We start from the raw sequence: 20,297 nt of genomic DNA, 5'->3' as shown, positions 1-20,297 counted from the left end.
TATGTAAAACTCAGTCCCAAACATTTGTTCTTTGCATTTTTTTTATTACTGCAGGAAAACTTGATCTCCGCATTATTAATATGTATAAATGTGAGGTAATGGTATTCTATTATTTAGTTTTATTGCAGGATATTTTGCCTACCAGCCTGTATTAATTTGCTGTATCATCAGCCACCTTGATGTAAGATGACATGAAGAAAGTCAGAAACTTGCATCTCAGCAGCACTGGCATAAGATGCAGGGAGGCCAGCAGCTTAGAGTGGGGTGTGGTAGGATGGAGATGCAGCCCCCTCCTCCCTGAGCTCTGGATAATAGATAGATGTGGTCTCAGAGGGAGGGGCTGCACTGCACAATGATAGTCCATGCTGCCTTATAAAGCAGCCTGCTGGAGACACAGACTTTCTGCTCAGCATCCCAGAACTAGCAACCTGCAGCATCTTTGTTGGGTGCAAAACAAGTAATTTGGTAGCAAACAGCATCTCTCTCATCATGAGTCACTCTGGGTTAAGAGCCACCTCAACTTCGTACCGCCGTACTTTTGGGGCTCCTCTTCTGTCGCCTGTGTCCTACTCTTCTTCTTCTAGGTTTCAACCCTCCAGGCACTTAGGCAGTCCTTCTCCTGGTCCTTCTAGTCGTTCCTCATCTTCTGCCTATAGAGTTAGGTCCAGCACTCCAGTCCGCGTCACTCTGGACAGAGTTGACTTCTCTGTGGCTGACGCTCTAAATCAGGAGTTCCTAACCACCCGCAGCAATGAGAAGGCGGAAATGCAGGAACTCAATGACCGCTTTGCCAGCTTTATAGAAAAAGTTCGATACTTGGAGCAACAGAATGCCGTGCTGGTGACTGAGATCAACCAAGCCAGGTCCAAGGAGCCCACCCGGGCAGCAGATCTGTGTCAGCAAGAGTTGAGAGAATTGCGAAGACAGCTAGATGCCCTGGGCAAGGACAGAGACCACATCCAGGTGGAGAGAGACAACCTGGCAGAGGACCTCAATTATCTTAAGCAGAGGTGAGAGTCTGGGGGTTCAGAGGGTGTAGGTCTGACAGAGCTATAGCTGGAGAAATGGGTATTCTTGAGCAGACATATGCACAGTGACATGTGCTTGTCAATGAGATTGGTGCCACTGAAAATTCACTGATGACTTGGTTATCAGGATATAAAGTATTTTCATGTCAGAAAGTTCAACTGAGTTAGTTATGAATTAGAGCAGTTTTAGACAGCCTGTGTCTCTCAAGCTGTTGTGGAACTACCATGTACAACATGCTGTGTCAGCCACAGCAAGCATGCTGGCACTAGTAAACAATATAACAGCTGGAGAGCCACTAGTTGCCTACCTTTGAAATAGAACAGGGATTTCCGACTGGGACCAAACTAAGTCTGTAGTCAGTGTTGCAAGTCATTGTTCAGTATTTTCATGAGAAATGTGCTTCAATTAATTACTTCACCATTGTTTCCAAAATAATTATATATCACTGAGCTAGATGAGTAGGAAAATGGGGTGTTGTGTAAATCAAAAATACTTAACCTGATTAACAATGAGTGCATGAATAAGTAGTACACAATGGCTTTGCAAAGCGAAGATAATTGTCTCCCATGTTTGGGTTCCAGTCATGAATTAGAAGTTCAATCTGAATTACTGGCATGCCTTCATTTGGTTAACCTTGTAAGAGAAAAATAACATAAAAATGTTATTTAGCATTCATGTGACAGCCTTGAACTTCCCCTGAGACAGTGTTATGCCACATCCATTATAAGAGAGAATTGGCGCCCCCCACAGGTAAGGCATGGGCAAAACAGAAGTTTCCTTGAGATAGGGTGTGGCTCTCATAACAAGTGTAAATTCAGCCTTTGTCATTTCCCTACCATAATCCAACCTAGAGTAGTCACTGTCATATATGACAAACAGATATTAAATAATAATTAGCAACAATTCCTGATATCTGTAATGAAAGGGATTTTAATGACATGTGACAACTCTGAACATGCGATATATGTACTGATTCAGCTTTACCACTTGTTTCTATGGTAAATGCACAATAGGGTTACATATGGATACATGTCAGCCGGTTACCATAAGATACAGGCAGCCTTTATCCTTTTGTTCTCTTAATTTTCCCAGGGCAACTGACTTACTGGGTCTCCATGAAGAATGGGACCCTTTACATTTGCACTTTAATTAAAGCAAAGAATAGGACCTAAACATGCACAGCCACAGGATGCCTATTGTCTGTCTTGTGTTGATGCTGTTCTCTTGTTAGTGGCATTCCTTTATTAGATAATGGTATTCTTAAGACTTAAAATCTAGAATAAGACTGTAAGCATATTTTGCAGTTTTAGTTCTCCTATTGTGTGATTTATCCATATATTTGCTTTAATTATTTATATGTCTGCAAGTTACTTATATAAGTAAACCCTCTGATTTGTTTTTCCCTTATTGTATTTTGTAGAAGAAGCTAATGTCCAAGCAACAGGCAGAACATACATAGTTTTTTTACGTTTACAAGAAACAGTTAAGTTATAACTACCAAGCTAAAGTATCACTTGAATCCACATCATAACACATACAAACCTTACATCATGGGATATACTTTATGTTCAAGGGCTAAGTGGGGTATTAACTGCAGGATCTTTCTCTTACTTTGATACTTTCTAAAATAAATTTCAGAATGATCAGAGTGATAAATGGGATTGATATTCACGGGCAAATGGTATTATTATTTAATGCAATTGTCGCTGAGGCTTGGCAGCAGTGGGGCACACCAGCCCAAAAAGGTTGTCACCATGTGATCTCCTGACATCATGTGACACCCTTCTTTGGCCAGATACACCCACTGCTGTCAAGCCTCCAGGCTGGTTTGCATTAAATAACATAATTTGACTGGGGCACCCATCCACTTTAAGATACAAGAAGGATGAGCCAAGACAAAGGCAGGTTACATGTAATGAAGGTGACAGCAGGATAATTGGGACACAATTGCTGTGTCTCCAGTTCGCAGTGTAAACAGTCTTTTTGCCCAGTAATGATTTTGAATACACTCATCACACTCATGGTCATCTATTGTGTCCAGTCTATTGTCATAGTACAGATTCCCACCCATGTAGGAATATTAATGGAGGGAGCTCCAACAGTACAATAGATAGATACAGTTTGGAAAAAGTTGGTTTATTGTTTGCAGGGCATACAATTAATCAGTTGCCAGGATAACTTGTGGAAGGCAGGTTTTTTTATTCAATAATAAATCTGACTCGTAAGATCTCTAAGACAGGCACATTCGTACACTCCGTCCTTCTTGAGAGCAGACTGACCATTACAGATAATTTTTAGGGTGTGGCTGCGAATGTCTACTTGAAAATCTGGCAGATGCGCAGCTAGACCAGTGCCAATGTAGCTGGAACCAAATAATACAACTTCATTAGACATTCTAATAAATAGCAGTATTATAGTAAAGTGCTGAGTGACTAGCAATAAAGATTATACATATATTAGAGAAAGATAGTGTTGCCCACCATTACTTGTCTTTTTTATTGTCTTAAGAATAGAATAATGCTATTCTTTACAAGTCTTACAGTGCTTTTTGCGTAATTACCTGTTTTGGACCAGCGAGCTTAATTGAGAATAGTTCCCAAGTTGTGCCTAGCAACATTTACAGGATGGAAAGATTAACTAATGAGGACCGTCACCTACTCACAGTGGAGTGTGTGTTCAGCCAATAATCATGAGAATGCAGCCTATGAGTTCACACACAAAGTGTTTCATGTCACAGTGAGTTAGTTTCTATTAAAGTGATGAACTGGATATTATGTTGTACAACTAAATGGCTGCCTCCATAAAGCACCACACACTTTCTTGTGGCCCTAATGCTAAATAGACATAGACCAACTTCCAAGACACCAACCACTGTCTGGCATCAGTCACCCATGAGTAATAAAAAAGACAGGCATACATAGTATACACTCCTCCCAAAGCCCTAGTTTGATAGACAGGTGACAATTCCACCTTGCCTTTAAAAAGGAGTTCTCATCAGGTGCTCTGCTTGATTGCTCTCACTGCAGACACACCCTTTCAGCTTGCTGTTAGCTGTGGAAAAAGTCCTTCTAAACTTCTACAAAATATGTAAGATACATCACACTCTTTACTATTATTTTATTTTGTCACACATCTGTCCTCCACCCTGGATCTCTTTAACCTAGGTTCACTACTGTACAAATGTGTAACTCTGTTTGCAGCCTTGCTCTGTAGACTGTCAGCTAAATACCTAATTCCTCTCTACGAGGCCTGTGGAAAACCACTCCCTTTGTCACTAGTAATCTATGAATGATTAAAAAAAGGAAATCAGGGTCTTTGAATGGGAAACTGCTTGTTTTTCTCATGCATTTCAACAATAGCTATGTCAGTTAGTAAGCTTACAGCTCCAATGGTTTCTTTAGCATATCAATTTACAGATTCCCACTGAGTTTAAGCAATTCTTACACACTGTATTTTTAGTTTCTGGTGTGGAATTGCCATGCAGAGTATTATGGAATTGAAGGAGCCAGAAGTAACTGTGCACACAGAGTGCCTTCCCACCCATGGAGAATAGACATGACAGCTCTGTAATCTGCAAGAGATGTTAGAGTGTCCGTACATAGTTTAATTATTAAGTTGTGGATGAATCAAACACATCGGCCAGTCAGCGATTCTCAATTTGCTCTGATTTCTCATACAGGCTGGATGAAGAATCTCACAAGAGAGAAGATGCTGAGAATAATCTAGTGCTGTTCAGGAAGGTAAGTGACACATTTATTAGACATTTACTTTGTTTATCGACGGAATGGTTATCCAACTTGTAGCCTTCCTGCTTCCAAAGCTTTCTTTTCTTGTGGCTTCTCAGCTTCTACATATACATGTGTCCCTTCATGGTAGATAGATGGACAGAAGTGAGCTATACAACCTGAAAGTTTATGTACAACCATCTGTCACTGAGACTTATTTTCGTCCAGAATTTGATAAATTTATATGACTATTAAAACAAACCTGTGCGGAAAAGTAGCACTTTCTGTGGCAGGAATAAAATATTGTCAATATACCAAACTTGACCCAAAGTAGTTTGTATAGTTTCACATGCACAATTTGTAAGACAAGAATTCACGCTTGGTGTAGGGCTTAAGGATCTATTTATCATTAGATCCCGATCACGGCGATAAGTCTGATTTTTTTGTTACATATGTTTTTTAATCACCTCCTAGCACGCCGATAAAAAAATCAGTTATCATTGCAATTTAATAAAAGATGTCAGAGAGGCAGCTCAACTGATTCTGGCCTGTAGAGTTTACAGCTGAGTGTATGGCTGATCCGGGTTGCAGATTTAGACTTTCAGTTCCTATAATGTAAAAAAAATAATAATTTCAAAATAATTTTATTTTATAAAATATCATATTAAAAACATGTTTTATACTTATTTTGATAATGCTGTGTTCCTTTTTAAACTGAGCTATTGTTAGTACTCTTATTGATATATGATAAAATGCTGCAACATATCTCAGTCTGGGAGTTTACAATGTCCCTATGTGAAATCATATTTTCTTTTCTCCATTTCCTATCACTACCAGTAAACCACGTAAATGTCATTAAAATGGAAAACTGATGCTCCAGTTTTGTCCTAAGGCCAGTGAGACGTATTTGGTTATCCTCACCATGGATGGCATGAGTCAGCCAAGGAATTTACATTTGCACTTCACAAGTCCATTTATTATCATCATCTATTTATATAGCGCCACTAACTCATCAACACTGTACAGAGAACTCACTCACATCAGTCCCTGCCCCATTGGAGCTTACAGTCTAAATTCCCTAACATACACACAACAGACGGTAAATTTGATAGCAGCCAATTAACCTACTATTATACCCTTCATAATCAGTCCTGCTCTTCATGTCATCTGCATGATAAGGTATGATAAGGCATGCTCATTTGGTTTATGTCCTTATATTGTATATTGCTGGTCTGATGTCATGCTTGGATCACTGACATTTTTGGTTTTTCAATGGTTGTAGAGCCAGAGGTTCCATTGCAGAAATGATGGAGGACTAGACCACATCTAGTCCAGAGTGACTCTTCAGCAGTGGCGGATCCAGGGGGGGGCGATCGGGGCAATCGCCCCCCCTAGCAGGGACTTGCTGCCGACGGCTGCACAGTATGTGCAGGTCCGTTTGGCAGTGACAGTGTGCTGCCCGGCTGCTATGATTGTGTTTTAAACACAATCATAGCAGCCGGGCAGCACACTGTCACTGCCGAGCGGACCTGCACATAGTGTGCAGCCGCCGGCAGCCTTAGATGTCACAAAGGGGGCGGAGCCTAAATCGCCCCCCCCCCCCCCCCAAATCGCCCAGGGTATAGCAATTTTCTAGATCCGCCCCTGCCCTTCAGACTCCATGGAAATAAAGCTATATCCCTCAAATAGAAGTAGTCTGATCCCCACCCTGAAGCTCTTGAGTTTCGCTCATCAGTCAAGCTTTATTGTTGCATAAATGTACATACTCCACACTCTTTTTACTTTACTTCCCACAATGAGTGTGCATCTATACATATGTGCATGACTAACAGTCACTTGTACTCGCCAAATGCATTGTACAACCACATTTCTGCTGTTTGGCCAATCACTCTGTGATGTGATGGATGAAATGACCACACTTTCCTGTTTGCTACTCATGCATCCTACAAATGAGGACGTATTGCCTTTTTTTCTGAAGGCAAATCCAGAACGCTCAAATCATTTGATTGTGAAGAAATTTGTATCGATAAGAATTTCCAATCTATCCTGATCATTTAATTTTAAGCATATATACAAATTCAGGAAAACAAACATATGTGTACAGCCAGCTTAGCTCACTTACAAGAGAGAAGGTAAAAACATAGAATATGAGTGAGAGTAAAGCTACACAGTATGCCGAGGTCAGGGGCAAGCCCCAACATAGGGCTGTGTCCTTCTAGACAGGTCAGAAGGGAAGCACAAATCTATCTGGTCTCAGGCAGTAATTTAGTAAATTTGCTTCCTGATGACATTAGACTTTTAGGTTTTTGTTTTCTCATTGTTTGCCCTCTCCATGTATCCTTTTATACTGGTCATTGGATTAGCCTACAAGCTAATCTACTCTTAGTGGCTGCAAATGAGTTGTTTTTTAAAATGCACTACACGTTTGCTTTGAATTTAATTGGTCAAGTAATAGGAATTTACACATATATGTAACAAGTACAGATTAGCTGTAATAAAAGGAACGACTTCAGCAGCTAATGAACAGTTCAGAGACAGGCTTAAAGCAATCTATCTAAATATAAGGAGGAAGTCCTCAGCATTAGATTAATCCTCAGATTCAAAGATGTAACTACCATAGCATAGGGGGTGCAATTGGTGTGGGGGGGGGGGGGGGTTGGAGGGGTTGTCTCTCTCTTGCAGCTTCTTCATGGAAAACATGGACAGCACTGTCTACAGAATAGCATTATACTACATATTAATAGAATATACAAATGTACTTAGTTTCTCAGCTGTGGTAGATCACTTCTTTTCCTCTCCATTATCTGGTAGGATGTAGATGATGCCACTCTGTCTCGCCTGGAGCTGGAAAGGAAGATTGAGTCTCTAATGGATGAAATAGAATTTCTGAAGAAACTTCACGAGGAGGTATATCTGCACCAAAAAAATCCACTAGTCATCATTTTCCTAAAGCCTTTCCTTTATTTTTTAACATTTAACAATAAAAATCAGGACAAACTCAACACACCCTATACCAACAATAAAAATCAGGACAAACTCAACACACCCTATACCTTCCCAATATTTTGGTAACTCAACCCATCCCAACACCAAACATTTGGACTGTCTCATTAAAAACTGAACTTGGCGGGGCGGAGGAGTGAGGGTTTGGGGGGGGGGGTATTGCACTGCACTCATTTGGCTCCTGGATTAGCAAGTCTAAACAATGTTTCCCCAGCAGGGATTTTTAGTAAGCGGGTGGATAGGTGTTTTGTTCTTGGACAGGGGGTGCATGTTAGTAAAAAGTTTAGTGGTGCTTATATAGCTAATGCAGGCTTAGGCAACCTGTAGATCTAGTTCCAGCGTTCGGTGTCTTGAAGCTCAACACCAGCTGGAGAGTCACAAGTTGTGAGCTTGCAATGTATTCTGTGTTTTGGAAATTGTCACTTTGTTTAAGACATGATTTTGACCTCTGTACTTACATTTGCTGTCCATGTCATGTCTACCACAATTATATCATAATGTCACACTTAAGTGTGTTATATAGTTATAGTAAGCCCACTTAAAAAGTTCTTTAGGTCCAACCAATTCCTATATTTTATAACATAGGATAACAAAACTCCAGTGAAGCAGCTATCAATTTATCTTTTCACATGTATAACATTCAGAGGTTTCAAATGAATTATGGTGTCCACAGTCACACAACAGAGGTATCATTAAACTCCCTGCTGACTGTGGACACCACATTATTTTCCCCTGAGATAGCACCCGGGAGCAGCACCCATAGTAGTATAGGTAGCAGACATGAAAACAAAGGGTAGGGAGGACCCTGCTTATGAGAAGCCTTACAAGTGGAAGAGGGCACAGCATGGTGCAGTGCAGATTGGGACATTGGGAGGGTGTATTAGTGTGGGTAGTATAGGTGGGAGAACAGCAAACTCTAATAAAGAGATTGGTTTTCAGAGAGGGTTTAAAGGTTTGTAGGCTGTGGGAGAGTCTGATTCAATGTGGTAGGGATCCCATAAGTATATAGCAGGAAAGGAGAAGTTTTGTAGACGGGAGTGAGGGATGTTTGCCACAGACAAGGTAGATCTAAGTATTTTGAGATGAGATTTGAGATGTATGAAGGGGTGGTGGTGTTGAGGGCTTTGTAGGTAAAGGTGAGTAATTTGAGTTGGATTCTGAAGGACGCGGGGAGTCAATATAGAGATTTGAAGAATGGTGAAGCAGATGCGGAGTGTTAAGAGAGGAAGATCTGTCTTGCTGTGACATTAAAGATAGATTAAAGCAGGGATATATGGGTGAGGGGAATGACAGATAGAAGGTGGTTGCAATAGTCAAGGTGGGAGATGATGAGAAAATGGATGCGTTCTTAGCATCTTGGGTAAGAAAATTGCATATTCTGTGAATTTTCTGAAGGTGACAGAGAGAGAACCGGAAGAGTAACTGAATGTAAGTATGACACCAGCGCAGTGGGTTAGGGAGACTAAGTAAATACTAGTATTATTGACTGTAATTGGGATGTGTAGGAGATTTAACAAGAAGTGGTGATTCTGTGGGGGAAATGATAAGCTCTGTTTTGAACACGTTGAGCGTTAGGTAGTGTTGGGATTTCCATGTAGAGATAGCAGAGAAACAGTTGGTTACACAGATAGTACAGAAAGAGAGAGGTCAGGGAATTTGGGTATCATCGGTGTAGAAGTGGTATTGGATGTCATATGAGCAAATTAGTTCTCCAAAAGAAGAAGTACAGTGAGAAAAGTACCTGGACGATAATAGAGCATTGTGGGATCCCAACAGATTGTGGGAGTGGAATGGAGAGGTAGAGACACTAAGGTCTAGATTTACTAAGCTGCGGGTTTGAAAAGTGGGGATGTTGCCTATAGCAACCAATCAGATTCTAGCTGTCATTTTGTAGAAAGCACTAAATGAATGAAAGTTAGAATGTGATTGGTTGCTATAGGCAACATCCCCACTTTTTCAAACCCGCAGCTTAGTAAATCTAGCCCTAAGAGTGGTTTGATAAGTAGCAAGTGAACCAGGAAAGAACTGTTATGTTCATTACGACAGAACATATTTCCTAGCATATTTTCCTCCTGTCTATGTTTTAGTGGCCCAATGCTATTTGTGCAGTTACATTTTATTTAGGATTAAACTTACTTTCTATAATAATTTTTTATTCAATTTCTATCTTTGATATGCTCATTTCCAGATTGTATTATTTTCCCTGTATTAATTTAATGCATCCATAATATATGCTAGGATAAACATGTTAAAAGATCTTTTTTTTCCTTTATCACTTCTAATGTTTTCTTATTTAGCCCTGATTGCGATAAGTCTTTTTATTGCATGGTGATAAAAAATAATTACTTATCACCACAAATTAACTCCCCAAAAATTGTGATACTACAATAGGGCTTTTCCCTCTTTCAAAAAGATGAAATTCATGGATTTTGCAGCTCTACAAATCAGTTATCACGTTATAACTGCTATTACCTAAATTCCCCTTACTTGTATGTTACATATAATATTGGTTCTACTGGATAAAAGTCCTATAGTGCTTTTTCTTAATCCATAGTATTTAAAGGATTGGGGTATTACACTATTATATATTCTACTCAGTATTAAAAGGTTTGTGATATTATAAAGATATTACAACATGTACAAGCCACAAGTCAACTGTTAAAGGATTTGTACTAGAGAGTCACAAAATCATCATAATGTCATGTAAGTTTGCGTTTTATGACAGAAGAGTTTTGATTATATAATTCAGGCCACAATGCAGAAGCAGAAGGAGAATGCAAAAATTGTATTTATTCATTTGCATTTAGTAGAATTTACAGTCTATGAATAAGGCTGGACCAATGACAGTCATTTAATTATGCCATGTGGTGTAGGTAGAACCGTGGAAACTAAAGGCCATTTTGCAGCCAAATGCAGGAGCACCTCTAGTCAGTATGTGTCTCTTGTTGTAAATGCTATTTCTGGTTTTGATCACCCGTGAGAGGTTTAAATGAAAGGGGAACAGTCAGTGCTATAGAGGGTGGCATGATGGCATTCATTGATCTCCATTGACCACAGCCTGTACAACCTATTTATCAGGTTTCTGTAGTGGCAAATCACCTAGATTGTATTGTAAGCTCCTTCAAGTAGACCGAAGCTTGATATGTCACTTTTAACCTCATGCTGTGAATATCCCCATTTAGGAACTCCAAGATATGCAGGTGACGGTACAGGCACAGCCAATTCACCTGGAAATTGAAGCAACAAAGCAGCCTGATCTGACCTCTGCACTTCGGGACATTCGTAGTCAGTATGAGAACATTGCTGCCAAGAATCTGCAAGAGTCTGAGGAATGGTACAAATCCAAGGTACATGGGTCAACATAGACACGGTAATGGGTGACTAAGTAACTGTGGAATAATGGAGAGCATCATAGATTAGCACATGTTATAATAATTTCCTCTTTATATTTTAGATATCTGAGACAGGTTGTAAATATAAAGTGTAGCTTTATTTGTCTTAGCTTATATATTTGTCACTGAGACATAGCATGATAACATGATAATGTAATGACTAGATAGGGGGGAAATTTATTAATTTCATTACGTTTAATTATTCAAACTATTCACTTATAAGTGAATTAAAATGGCACAAATATTGACAAGATTGTACTGTTTCTTTGAACAAGACTTATTAAAGAACAGCTGTCCAAATATGCATTTTATTATGTTGTAAAAAGTGAATATAATTTACATTTTCAAATTGTTTCATTAGAATTTGTGTATGCTTCTTTTTATATTATTTATGTTGCACTCCAAGTCCAGTATAATGGAATTTATCACATTATAGTCTTTTTGTCATTGTTGTCTTTACCATTGACAAGGAACTATGACTAAGATCTACATAGATAGCAGTCGAAACACTTGCAGGCAGAGTGATGTTACCTTTAAATATATATTTTCTCTACTTATTCTGGGACAGTTTGCTGACCTATCCGATGCCGCAAACCGTAATAATGAGGCACTGCGTCAGGCCAAGCAGGAAATGAATGAATCACGGCGACAGATCCAGAGCTTAACATGTGAGGTTGATGGACTGAAAGGAACAGTAAGTAATTCCTCGGCTCAGGCGTTCTGTCCTCTCCCTCCACTCGTCCTGCTGGTGCTTCATTGCTAGTACCAACCTCATGTTTCAGTCAGTCAACCCTAATGGCTAGTGTAGAAAGCAGATCCGAGTCCTGGTGGCTAGTGAAGAAAGCAGACCCCAATCTTGGTGGCTAGTGTAAAAAGCAGGCCCCAATTGTTTGGTTTGTAGATTCTATTCCAGACTTCATCACTTATCTGCGCCGCTTCACTTTCCTTCGTAGACTGCTAGCTGTTCAGGAACTCTATCTCTGACACTGTCATTGGTGATAGAGCTTCTTTTGGTCTTCTTGAATTCTCCCCATAGAGTGGTATCAATAATGGAAACTTGACTTCAGACAACACAGCAAAGAAAATTATTCATCAGTATGTGTCATACATTTGTACAAGTGAATAAACTACTATCTATTAAATCCTACTATAAAAACTGCTACAATTCGAGTGCAAAGAAACCACATAAAAAGAGAGGCTCTAAAGTTATAGAGACCCATAATGCAAGAATATATATTTTGTTGGATTTTTCAGTCAGTGTATAAGACCCAAAGGCATATATTTCTCCAATCTCTACCTATCTGTGATAGCTTATTTAAAGCAGTCTAGTAAAGTACTTCAAACAGTACTTGAAAAGAGAAGAGCATACGTGCAGGGCCGTCTTTCCCATTGGGCACGATGGGCAGGTGCCCGGGGGCCCAGGGGGAAAGGGGGCCCTGGCAGGTCTGCTGTAAAAAAAAAAAAAAAAAAAAAAGAAACTTACCTTTTGCGGTCACCTGACCGTTCAGGTCAGGTGACGATCCGGCTCACTCCCTGGTCCTCTCTTCCGTGATGCGCTCGCAGTGAATGTCGGGCGTGATGACGTCATCACGCCCGACATTCACTGCGAGCACAGCATGGAGGAGCACAGCGCTGAAGTACAGAAGAGGATTCAACGCATCGCGATTGAAAGGTAAGTTAAGATATATATATATATATTAGATATAATCCTTTTTATTTTCTTTTTTTTTTACTTATATATTTATATATATAGGGGCCCCGTGCACTGCTGTGCCCGGGGGCCCATACTGTTGTTAAGGTGGCCCTGCATACGTGTACGCTGTAAATACATACACATCTGCTGGGGTCAATGGGTCTCAGCGATTTGTCCTTTGGGATTCAAACACACTGACTTTGGGATGACACAGCAGTGGACGAGAGCCATTGCTTAACAGGCAGTTTTGCAAGGTTTTAGAGCTTCCTACAGTCCTGCCTATAGTCAACTCAGTACTGTACAATTACTGTATAAAGCACCTCTATTTACTGTATGTCGCTGTTCCATATGAATCCTCACATAGTATATATCACTACAAGTCTTCAGGACAAGAAATAGTCCTGACCTTAACTAAACTGAAGGATGATACAGCTGCCCAATAATTATGTCTAACTACCTTTACATACCTTCTCATAAGGAAGCTCTTCCTATGAGAGCATTGTACCTTACTTCTTCTTAATGCCTTGGCCAAATGTTGTCCGCCCACCCCTGACATGAATTTATTTTATTACATTGTTTAATGATAATACTGTAGGGGGTCTCTGCAGTTTTTTATGATTTGCCAAGCCTAGTTTTAAGGTACAACTAGTAACAAGCACACTTATTTTCCTATACAGAATGAAGCACTGATACGTCAAATGAGGGATATGGAGGAACGGTTTGGGGTGGAGGCAGTTAATTACCAGGACACAATTGGACGTCTGGAGCTGGAAGTGCAGCATATGAAAGAAGAAATGGCCCGTCACTTGAGAGAATACCAAGACCTGCTCAATGTCAAAATGGCATTAGATATTGAGATTGCAACTTACCGAAAACTCCTGGAAGGAGAAGAAAGCAGGTGAGCAATGATTCATTTCATTGAAGGGAACAATCATAGTGGACATGACCATAAAACATATTAGGCGAAAATATACCTATAATTTTCTGTGTAAAAAGCATTAACCACAAAACGGCCTCTTTGCAACACAAAATCAACTTTGGTCCAGCAGCGTACCTCAATTTACACAAGTGCACCTAGATGAGGACATACACGTGTGGGGCATGATGGGTAGATTTGTGATGAAGCAACAGCAGGCATAGTGACAATCCTTGTTTTACGGAGCAGAGAAGAGAGGAGAGTTCAGCAAGATTTTTTAATGAGATAAAGAGATGGAGAGGGTGCAATTTCAGTGCAGAGTCACACGGCCATTTATACAATTTTGCCATAGTTCTAAGCTGGTGGAATTCGGCTCTTGTTCTGTGTGTTAAATGGGACCCTGCATGAGAAATACACTTCCAGGAGCACTCCGAGCAATATATAAAAACACTTCACACACAAAATTGTCACCTGTAACCAAGACAGTTTCCATGTCCCCACACTGTTGTGATTAATATAAGCCATATATTGAGCTAAAACAAGCATTATTTTAGGAGAAAAAGTTAAAATGTTATTTAATTAAAGTGGTGGTCCTAAAGTGGTAGGAGGTTAGATTTTGATGTGAAGCTTCTCTCTGCACATCAAGGTGCAGGTTTAATTTGTGGAGATAGCCCCCAAGAGCGTAGAGGAGGTATACACCTTGTAGTGCACAAGTGCAAGACCAAAGTGTTCTGTGGTGCATAACCAGTGCACTTAGTAATTGGCCTCCACTGGTAGTAAGGTTACTAAGTATTATAGGTAGCACTTTTTTCTATGAAAAAGGAACCGGTACTCACCTAAAGTTACAAGTTGATACAAGATTTATAGTAGTTTCTATATGCTGGACAAGCCTTCAGACACACTTTAAGCTTGTCGTGATCACTTCTTGCTGTTAGTATGCACTGCAGAGTGATGACTTGCAGCAGCCATGATTCTACATCCTTGGTAGAGTTGAACTATGTAAGAGGAAGCCCAATGATTTTGATGAACATAAGTGCAGAAGTTGTTTGTATCAGCAGAGATGATTTTGGTGGGGTTGCTATCAGATTAAATTGAGAAATTCCTCTTTTACATTCACTTGACAATTTTGCAATGGTACCTAAGATGTGCCTTTCTAGTTTACTGGCACAAAGCAACTGCTTATTTTATTCATTTCTGGAATGATTTCAGTGATTTTACTTAGATCATTTCACGTATGCTCAGTCACGTCTACTTGTACAACTTGGAACGTTCTGTTTCTGAAATTAGTTATAAGAATTAAAAAAACTCATAACCCAGCGCTGTGAGGCAGAAATGCTTACCACTGAGCCACCGTGCTTTGTTATAGAACACCAATATGACTTCCAATATCCTATGTACATTATTATATATCTAATATACAACAAAAAATGAAATGAGGTGCTAGAATTGATGCTGGAGGACGAAGGTAACCACAAATATGCCAATCCTGCCACACAGTCTGTGTATGCAACAACATAATCACTTTTCAATTTGCCCAAATAAAACAAATCTGGACATTCAGAACTTTTGCCAAGTAGTTAACTCACATAGTGGTCTCAGGCAATACTGACTATCTGACATTTACAAGGGTGTGTTGATGATCCAATTTTATTTTCTAGCCACACATGCGTTATCATTGTTGATCTTGGCTTGAGTTTGGCCAGCATATGAAGTATAGTGCTCTGTGATAAAGCAAACAGATTATTTCAGATGAAGATCTTGTGTACTATCTGTGGATAGTATCATATTTACATAGAATTTGTTTTACCATTTGAATTTGCTCTATTATTTCAGGATTGCTGTCCCCATTCATTCACTGACATCTCTCAGTTTTAAAAGCCAAGGTGAGTGATTCTAATTAGAGTTTTTAAGCATTTTAAGTGTGTTTTTAAAATAGTTCTTGAAAGCCATTTATGGATTTATGTGTAAAGCAAAGGAGCCAAAAGTCACCCCTGCAGATGAGAATTCGCCATTGTACTTGGCTACACACTGTGTTCATCTTTACTTAATTTTTGCAGTCTCACTGAACTGTACTAATCGCCTACCCATAGTGGAGGACTGAACCGATATTCATTAGTGCCTCATAAATGTTTAATGTCACGTATTGATTGTCATTTGATTCAGCCGAGAAAACGTCTGCCTACACACAGGTATAAATTAACCCCTACTCGACCACTGTGTGTAGATTAACAGTAGTCATGCACTGAAGCAAAAATGGAGTCTGTCATGAAGGTATAAAACACCCTATGTTGTTTATTTGTTAATCTCTCTTTATATAGTACCTAAATATTATGAATCATTATACAGGAAGTATGTTATCATTCACATCAGTCCCTGCCACAGCAGGGCTTAATATTCCCTACTACAAGAACACACCCAAGGGTTACTTTAGTCAGAGGCCAATTAACCTACCAGTATGCTTTTGTACTGTGGGAGGAGACTGAGCACCTGGAGAACACCCACACATACATAGGGAGAAGAGAGGAGCACAAAGGTAATTCCATGGTTGGCATCGAGCCCATGCCCCAAGCACTGTGAGGCAACAATGCTGACCACTGATACTGATATTTAGTGGTTAATATTTTAATTACGTTCATGATGGTCTCTTGATAATATTCTCTTGCAATTTTATTATTCTTACAAGTTTAACATTTTTGACAGTTTTCAAATTGTGCCAATACTCACCCTCACCCTCTTGTCTCCCACAGCAGCTCCTGAATTAGAACCCAGCTCTGAGATTCACACCAGGAAAACTGTTGTAATTAAAACTATTGAGACTCGAGATGGAGAGGTGAGTCACACTGCATATATATGTTAGGGCTAACATGCGCATAAAGCACCAAACGGCCCCCAAACTGTATCAGATTGCCCATTTATATTGTACCAATTTTCCCAATGTTGTGGCATAGAAATTTCACAAATCCCGACAGTAAGCAAATTGTCTTCCACAGATCCAGTCCTGTGGAAGTAATATCCATCAGTGTGGGCACTAGCACATTGTCCCTTCAATAGGGTATATTATATTTTAGAGAGGATGTCCACTAACACTAGTTCACCCTTAACCAATTACTACTATGGATGGACTGAATGTTTGAGACCCCTATCATTACCTAATTACTGCCCCAGTCACAGAAGGAGGAGCTCCATCACTTCTAGAACTTAGAGCTTCACACGCACTCATAGCATTGTCTACTACAAGATGGGAGGTATATAACTAATGTAACACATGATCGGATTGGCCGCAGCTCCTGTCCAGTTAGGCACCACTTTAAACACACAGCTTTAGTCTAAGCAGATTTAAATTACCCTGTTAGACTTAGTCATGATGATAGCACTTTGCTCCTCTTCCTGGAAATGGTAGCTGCCAATATATAACAGAGCAGTGAGAGGAGCACTAATTGTGGAAGGTATCATTGAAACAGAAGAAGTTGTACAAAAATGGACAACCCCTTTAATGTTCTATTGTGCACCTTAATAGCTTGCTAAGAATAGTACTGTGTATGTCTGTGGCTATATATAACATTTGTTTTCATCTTTGCATACAGCAGGTTGTGACTGAGTCCAGGAAGGAGAAATCTTCTGAAGGGGAGAAGTAAAATGATAATTTGAGATCAGATGCCTCTGTAACACCTCTAAATATCAGAATTCCCCTGAGACCATGGAGCCTGTGCTATCCTGACAGAGTGATTCCTTTCTTTCTTTTGAGTGTCATCTAAGTAGCGTTCAGGGGTTTTGTTACCATTATCTATTTCCTTCCTCTTAAGTGCCTGTGTCCCAGATAGTGATATTGTTACCTCTTTTATATTCTAATTCCTTCTCACCATTTATATATGTAATGTGTTTTCACATTAACTTTCTCACCCAGCAAGAGCACTATACCACCATTTACAATTAATCCAAACAGTTATTGATATAGCTACATACAATGAATATAAGTATGTATGGGATATATTTTGCTGAGATATAAAAGTAAACATTTGTTACTTTACATTGTATAAATATAACAGGCACTCGATAGCAGTATTACCTCTCCACTCTGCCCTTCTCTGCTCCCTCCTTGAAGAACACTTGAATTATAAGCTCGCTGGTTGGGATTGGTCTCTGGCTGCTGATTGGAAATGCTTAAAGACAAGATAGCTGTAAAGCGACTTCGGTGCTATATATTACCCATCTCTCTGTATTGAATGGGACACTACCCTTATGCCTTGTAGCAATGTACATGTGCCATGTCTGCTTAACTAGCTAATAAAAATTATTTGCAGCAATTAAGCAAAAAGCATCAGACCACTTTGTTCTTGTGTATATTTTATGCACATTTTACATTCTTATATTCACAATGTGAAATCAGGGAGAATGTAAGCATTATTTAAGCAGATTATCTGCTCATATCAGCATCAGTTAAACTGTATATACTGCTCCAATTCATCTTAATCTGTGTACCTAAAGGTTCAAATGTACAGTTGGCATTAAAAAGTCACGCTGCTAACTCCAGTGGGAACCAGATCTCCAGATACCCCTCACAGAGGACCAGTGGCAGGCAGTTTATGTAAATGCTTTCCGTATGTCCAAATCTTTAAACCACACTGAAATGTTTATCAAACTAGTTAATAGACTATACCTGACCCCCTCTAGAATTCATAAAATGGGGCCCTCCCAGTCTAAGCTGTGCTTGGGGACAATGCTCGATGGTTGGGGATTTGCTTCATATTTTTTGGACATGCTGGTTTTACGCTCTTTCTGGGCTCAGGTATTATTATTATTATTATCTTTTATTTGTAAGGCGCCACAAGGTTTCCGCAGCGCCATACACGGTACGAACAGTGGACTATACAGGGTAAAACAGTACAGAACAATAAACAAAAAGTACCAGTACTTCAGGGACTCCGGGCAGGCATATACAGTAGAGACGGAGCGGAAGAACAGGTTTGGAGACAGGAGGGAAGAGGGGCCCTGCTCATACGAGCTTACATCCTAAGGGAGGGTAACCAAATCAGGCACAGAAGGGAGCCAGTGAAGCAAAGGGGAGAGAAAAAAGGGGCCAGGGGAGAAACTGAAGAGATGAGAGGTTAAGTGGGTGGTTGGTAGGCCTTAAGGAACAGGTGAGTTTTAAGTGCCCGCTTGAAGGAGCACAGATTGGGTGAGAGACGGATGGAGCGAGGGAGGTCGTTCCAGTGAAGGGGGACAGCGCGGGAGAAGTCTTGGATTCTAGAGTGGGAAGAGGTGATCAGAGTGGAGGAGAGGCGGCGATCATTGGCCGAGCGCAGGGAGCGGGCGGGAGTATGAATGGAGAGGAGGTTAGATATATAAGGGGCAGTAGACTGGGAGAGAGCCTTGTAAGTGGTGGTAAGGAGTTTGAAAAGGATTCTGTAGGGGAAGGGGAGCCAGTGTAAGGCAAGACAGAGAGGGGAGGCAGAGGAGGAGCGGCGTGAGCGGAAGATGAGTCTCGCAGCCACATTGAGTATAGAGCGGAGGGGGGTGAGGTGGGAGCCGGGGAGGCCAGTAAGGAGGAGGTTGCAGTAGTCGAGGCGGGAGATGATGAGAGCATGGATGATAGTTTTGGTGGCATCTTGAGAGAGGAAGGGACGGATGCGGGCAATGTTACGGAGTTGGAAGCGACAGGCTTGGGCAAGGGATTGAATGTGGGGGGCAAAAGAGAGAGAGGAGTCAAGAGTGACTCCCAGGCAGCGGAGTTGGGTGACAGAGGAGATAGTGGAGTTGTTAACAACGATAGAGAGTTCATGGTGGGAAGGGAGTCTGGGTGGGGGAAAGACAATGAGTTCAGTTTTGGAGATGTTAATTTTAAGAAAGCGTGAGGACATCCAGGAGGAGATGGCTGAGAGGCAGTCAGTTACACAAGAGAGGAGGGAGGAGGAAAGATCAGGAAGAAGAAATGTAGAGTTGAATATCATCAGCATATAGGTGATACTGAAGACCGAACGAGGAGATGAGAGCCCCAAGGGAAGAGGTACAGAGCGAAAAGAGTAAAGGGCCAAGAACAGAGCCCTGTGGGACTCCAACAGGGAGAGGGGAGGGGGTGAAGGAAGAACCAGGCATGGATACAGAGAAGGAGCGGTTAGCAAGGTATGAGGTGAACCAGGCATGGACAGTGCCAGAGAGGCCAAGAGAGAGAAGAGTTTGCAGCAGGAGGGGGTGGTTCACGGTGTTGAAGGCAGCGGAGAGGTCGAGGAGAATGAGTATGGAGTAGTGACCCTTGGATTTGGCTGATAGATCATTAGTAACTTTAGCCAGGGCTGTTTCGGTGGAGTGGAGGGGGCGGTAGCCGGATTGGAGAGGGTCAAGGAGGGAGTTGTCAGAGAGGTGTCTGGTGAGGCGGCTGCAGACAATCCGCTCAAGTAATTTGGAGGCATATGGGAAAAGAGAGATAGGGCGGTAGTTAGCAAGAGAGGTGGGATCAAGATTGGGTTTCTTGAGGATAGGGGAGATGAGAGCATGTTTGAAAGAGGATGGGACAACGCCAGGGGAGAGTGATAGGTTGAAGA

The 20,297-nt window shown here is 40.7% G+C and overlaps 1 protein-coding gene across 2 annotated transcripts; it reads left to right on the top strand.

Annotated features, from left to right (window-relative positions):
* Positions 1-367: 367 nt before the first annotated feature.
* Positions 368-18,079, top strand: PRPH (peripherin). 2 transcript variants are annotated; one of them, XM_075199624.1, is made up of 9 exons: positions 368-1,010; positions 4,709-4,769; positions 7,566-7,661; positions 10,940-11,104; positions 11,718-11,843; positions 13,520-13,740; positions 15,592-15,641; positions 16,509-16,588; positions 17,343-18,079. In XM_075199624.1, exons 1-9 carry the CDS (start codon positions 490-492, stop codon positions 17,391-17,393), a joined length of 1,371 nt encoding a protein of 456 aa, XP_075055725.1. In that variant the 5' UTR covers positions 368-489; the 3' UTR covers positions 17,394-18,079. The 2 variants fall into 2 exon arrangements, with proteins under 2 accessions (XP_075055725.1, XP_075055724.1); XM_075199623.1 differs by having other exon boundaries at positions 369-1,010; positions 16,506-16,588.
* Positions 18,080-20,297: the final 2,218 nt, after the last annotated feature.

The sequence above is a fragment of the Mixophyes fleayi genome, chromosome 2 (genome assembly GCF_038048845.1).
Source record: "Mixophyes fleayi isolate aMixFle1 chromosome 2, aMixFle1.hap1, whole genome shotgun sequence".
Classification (NCBI taxonomy): domain Eukaryota; kingdom Metazoa; phylum Chordata; class Amphibia; order Anura; family Limnodynastidae; genus Mixophyes; species Mixophyes fleayi.
The sequence above is the reverse complement of the archived record's forward strand: the minus strand, read 5'-3'. Positions and strand labels throughout refer to the sequence as shown.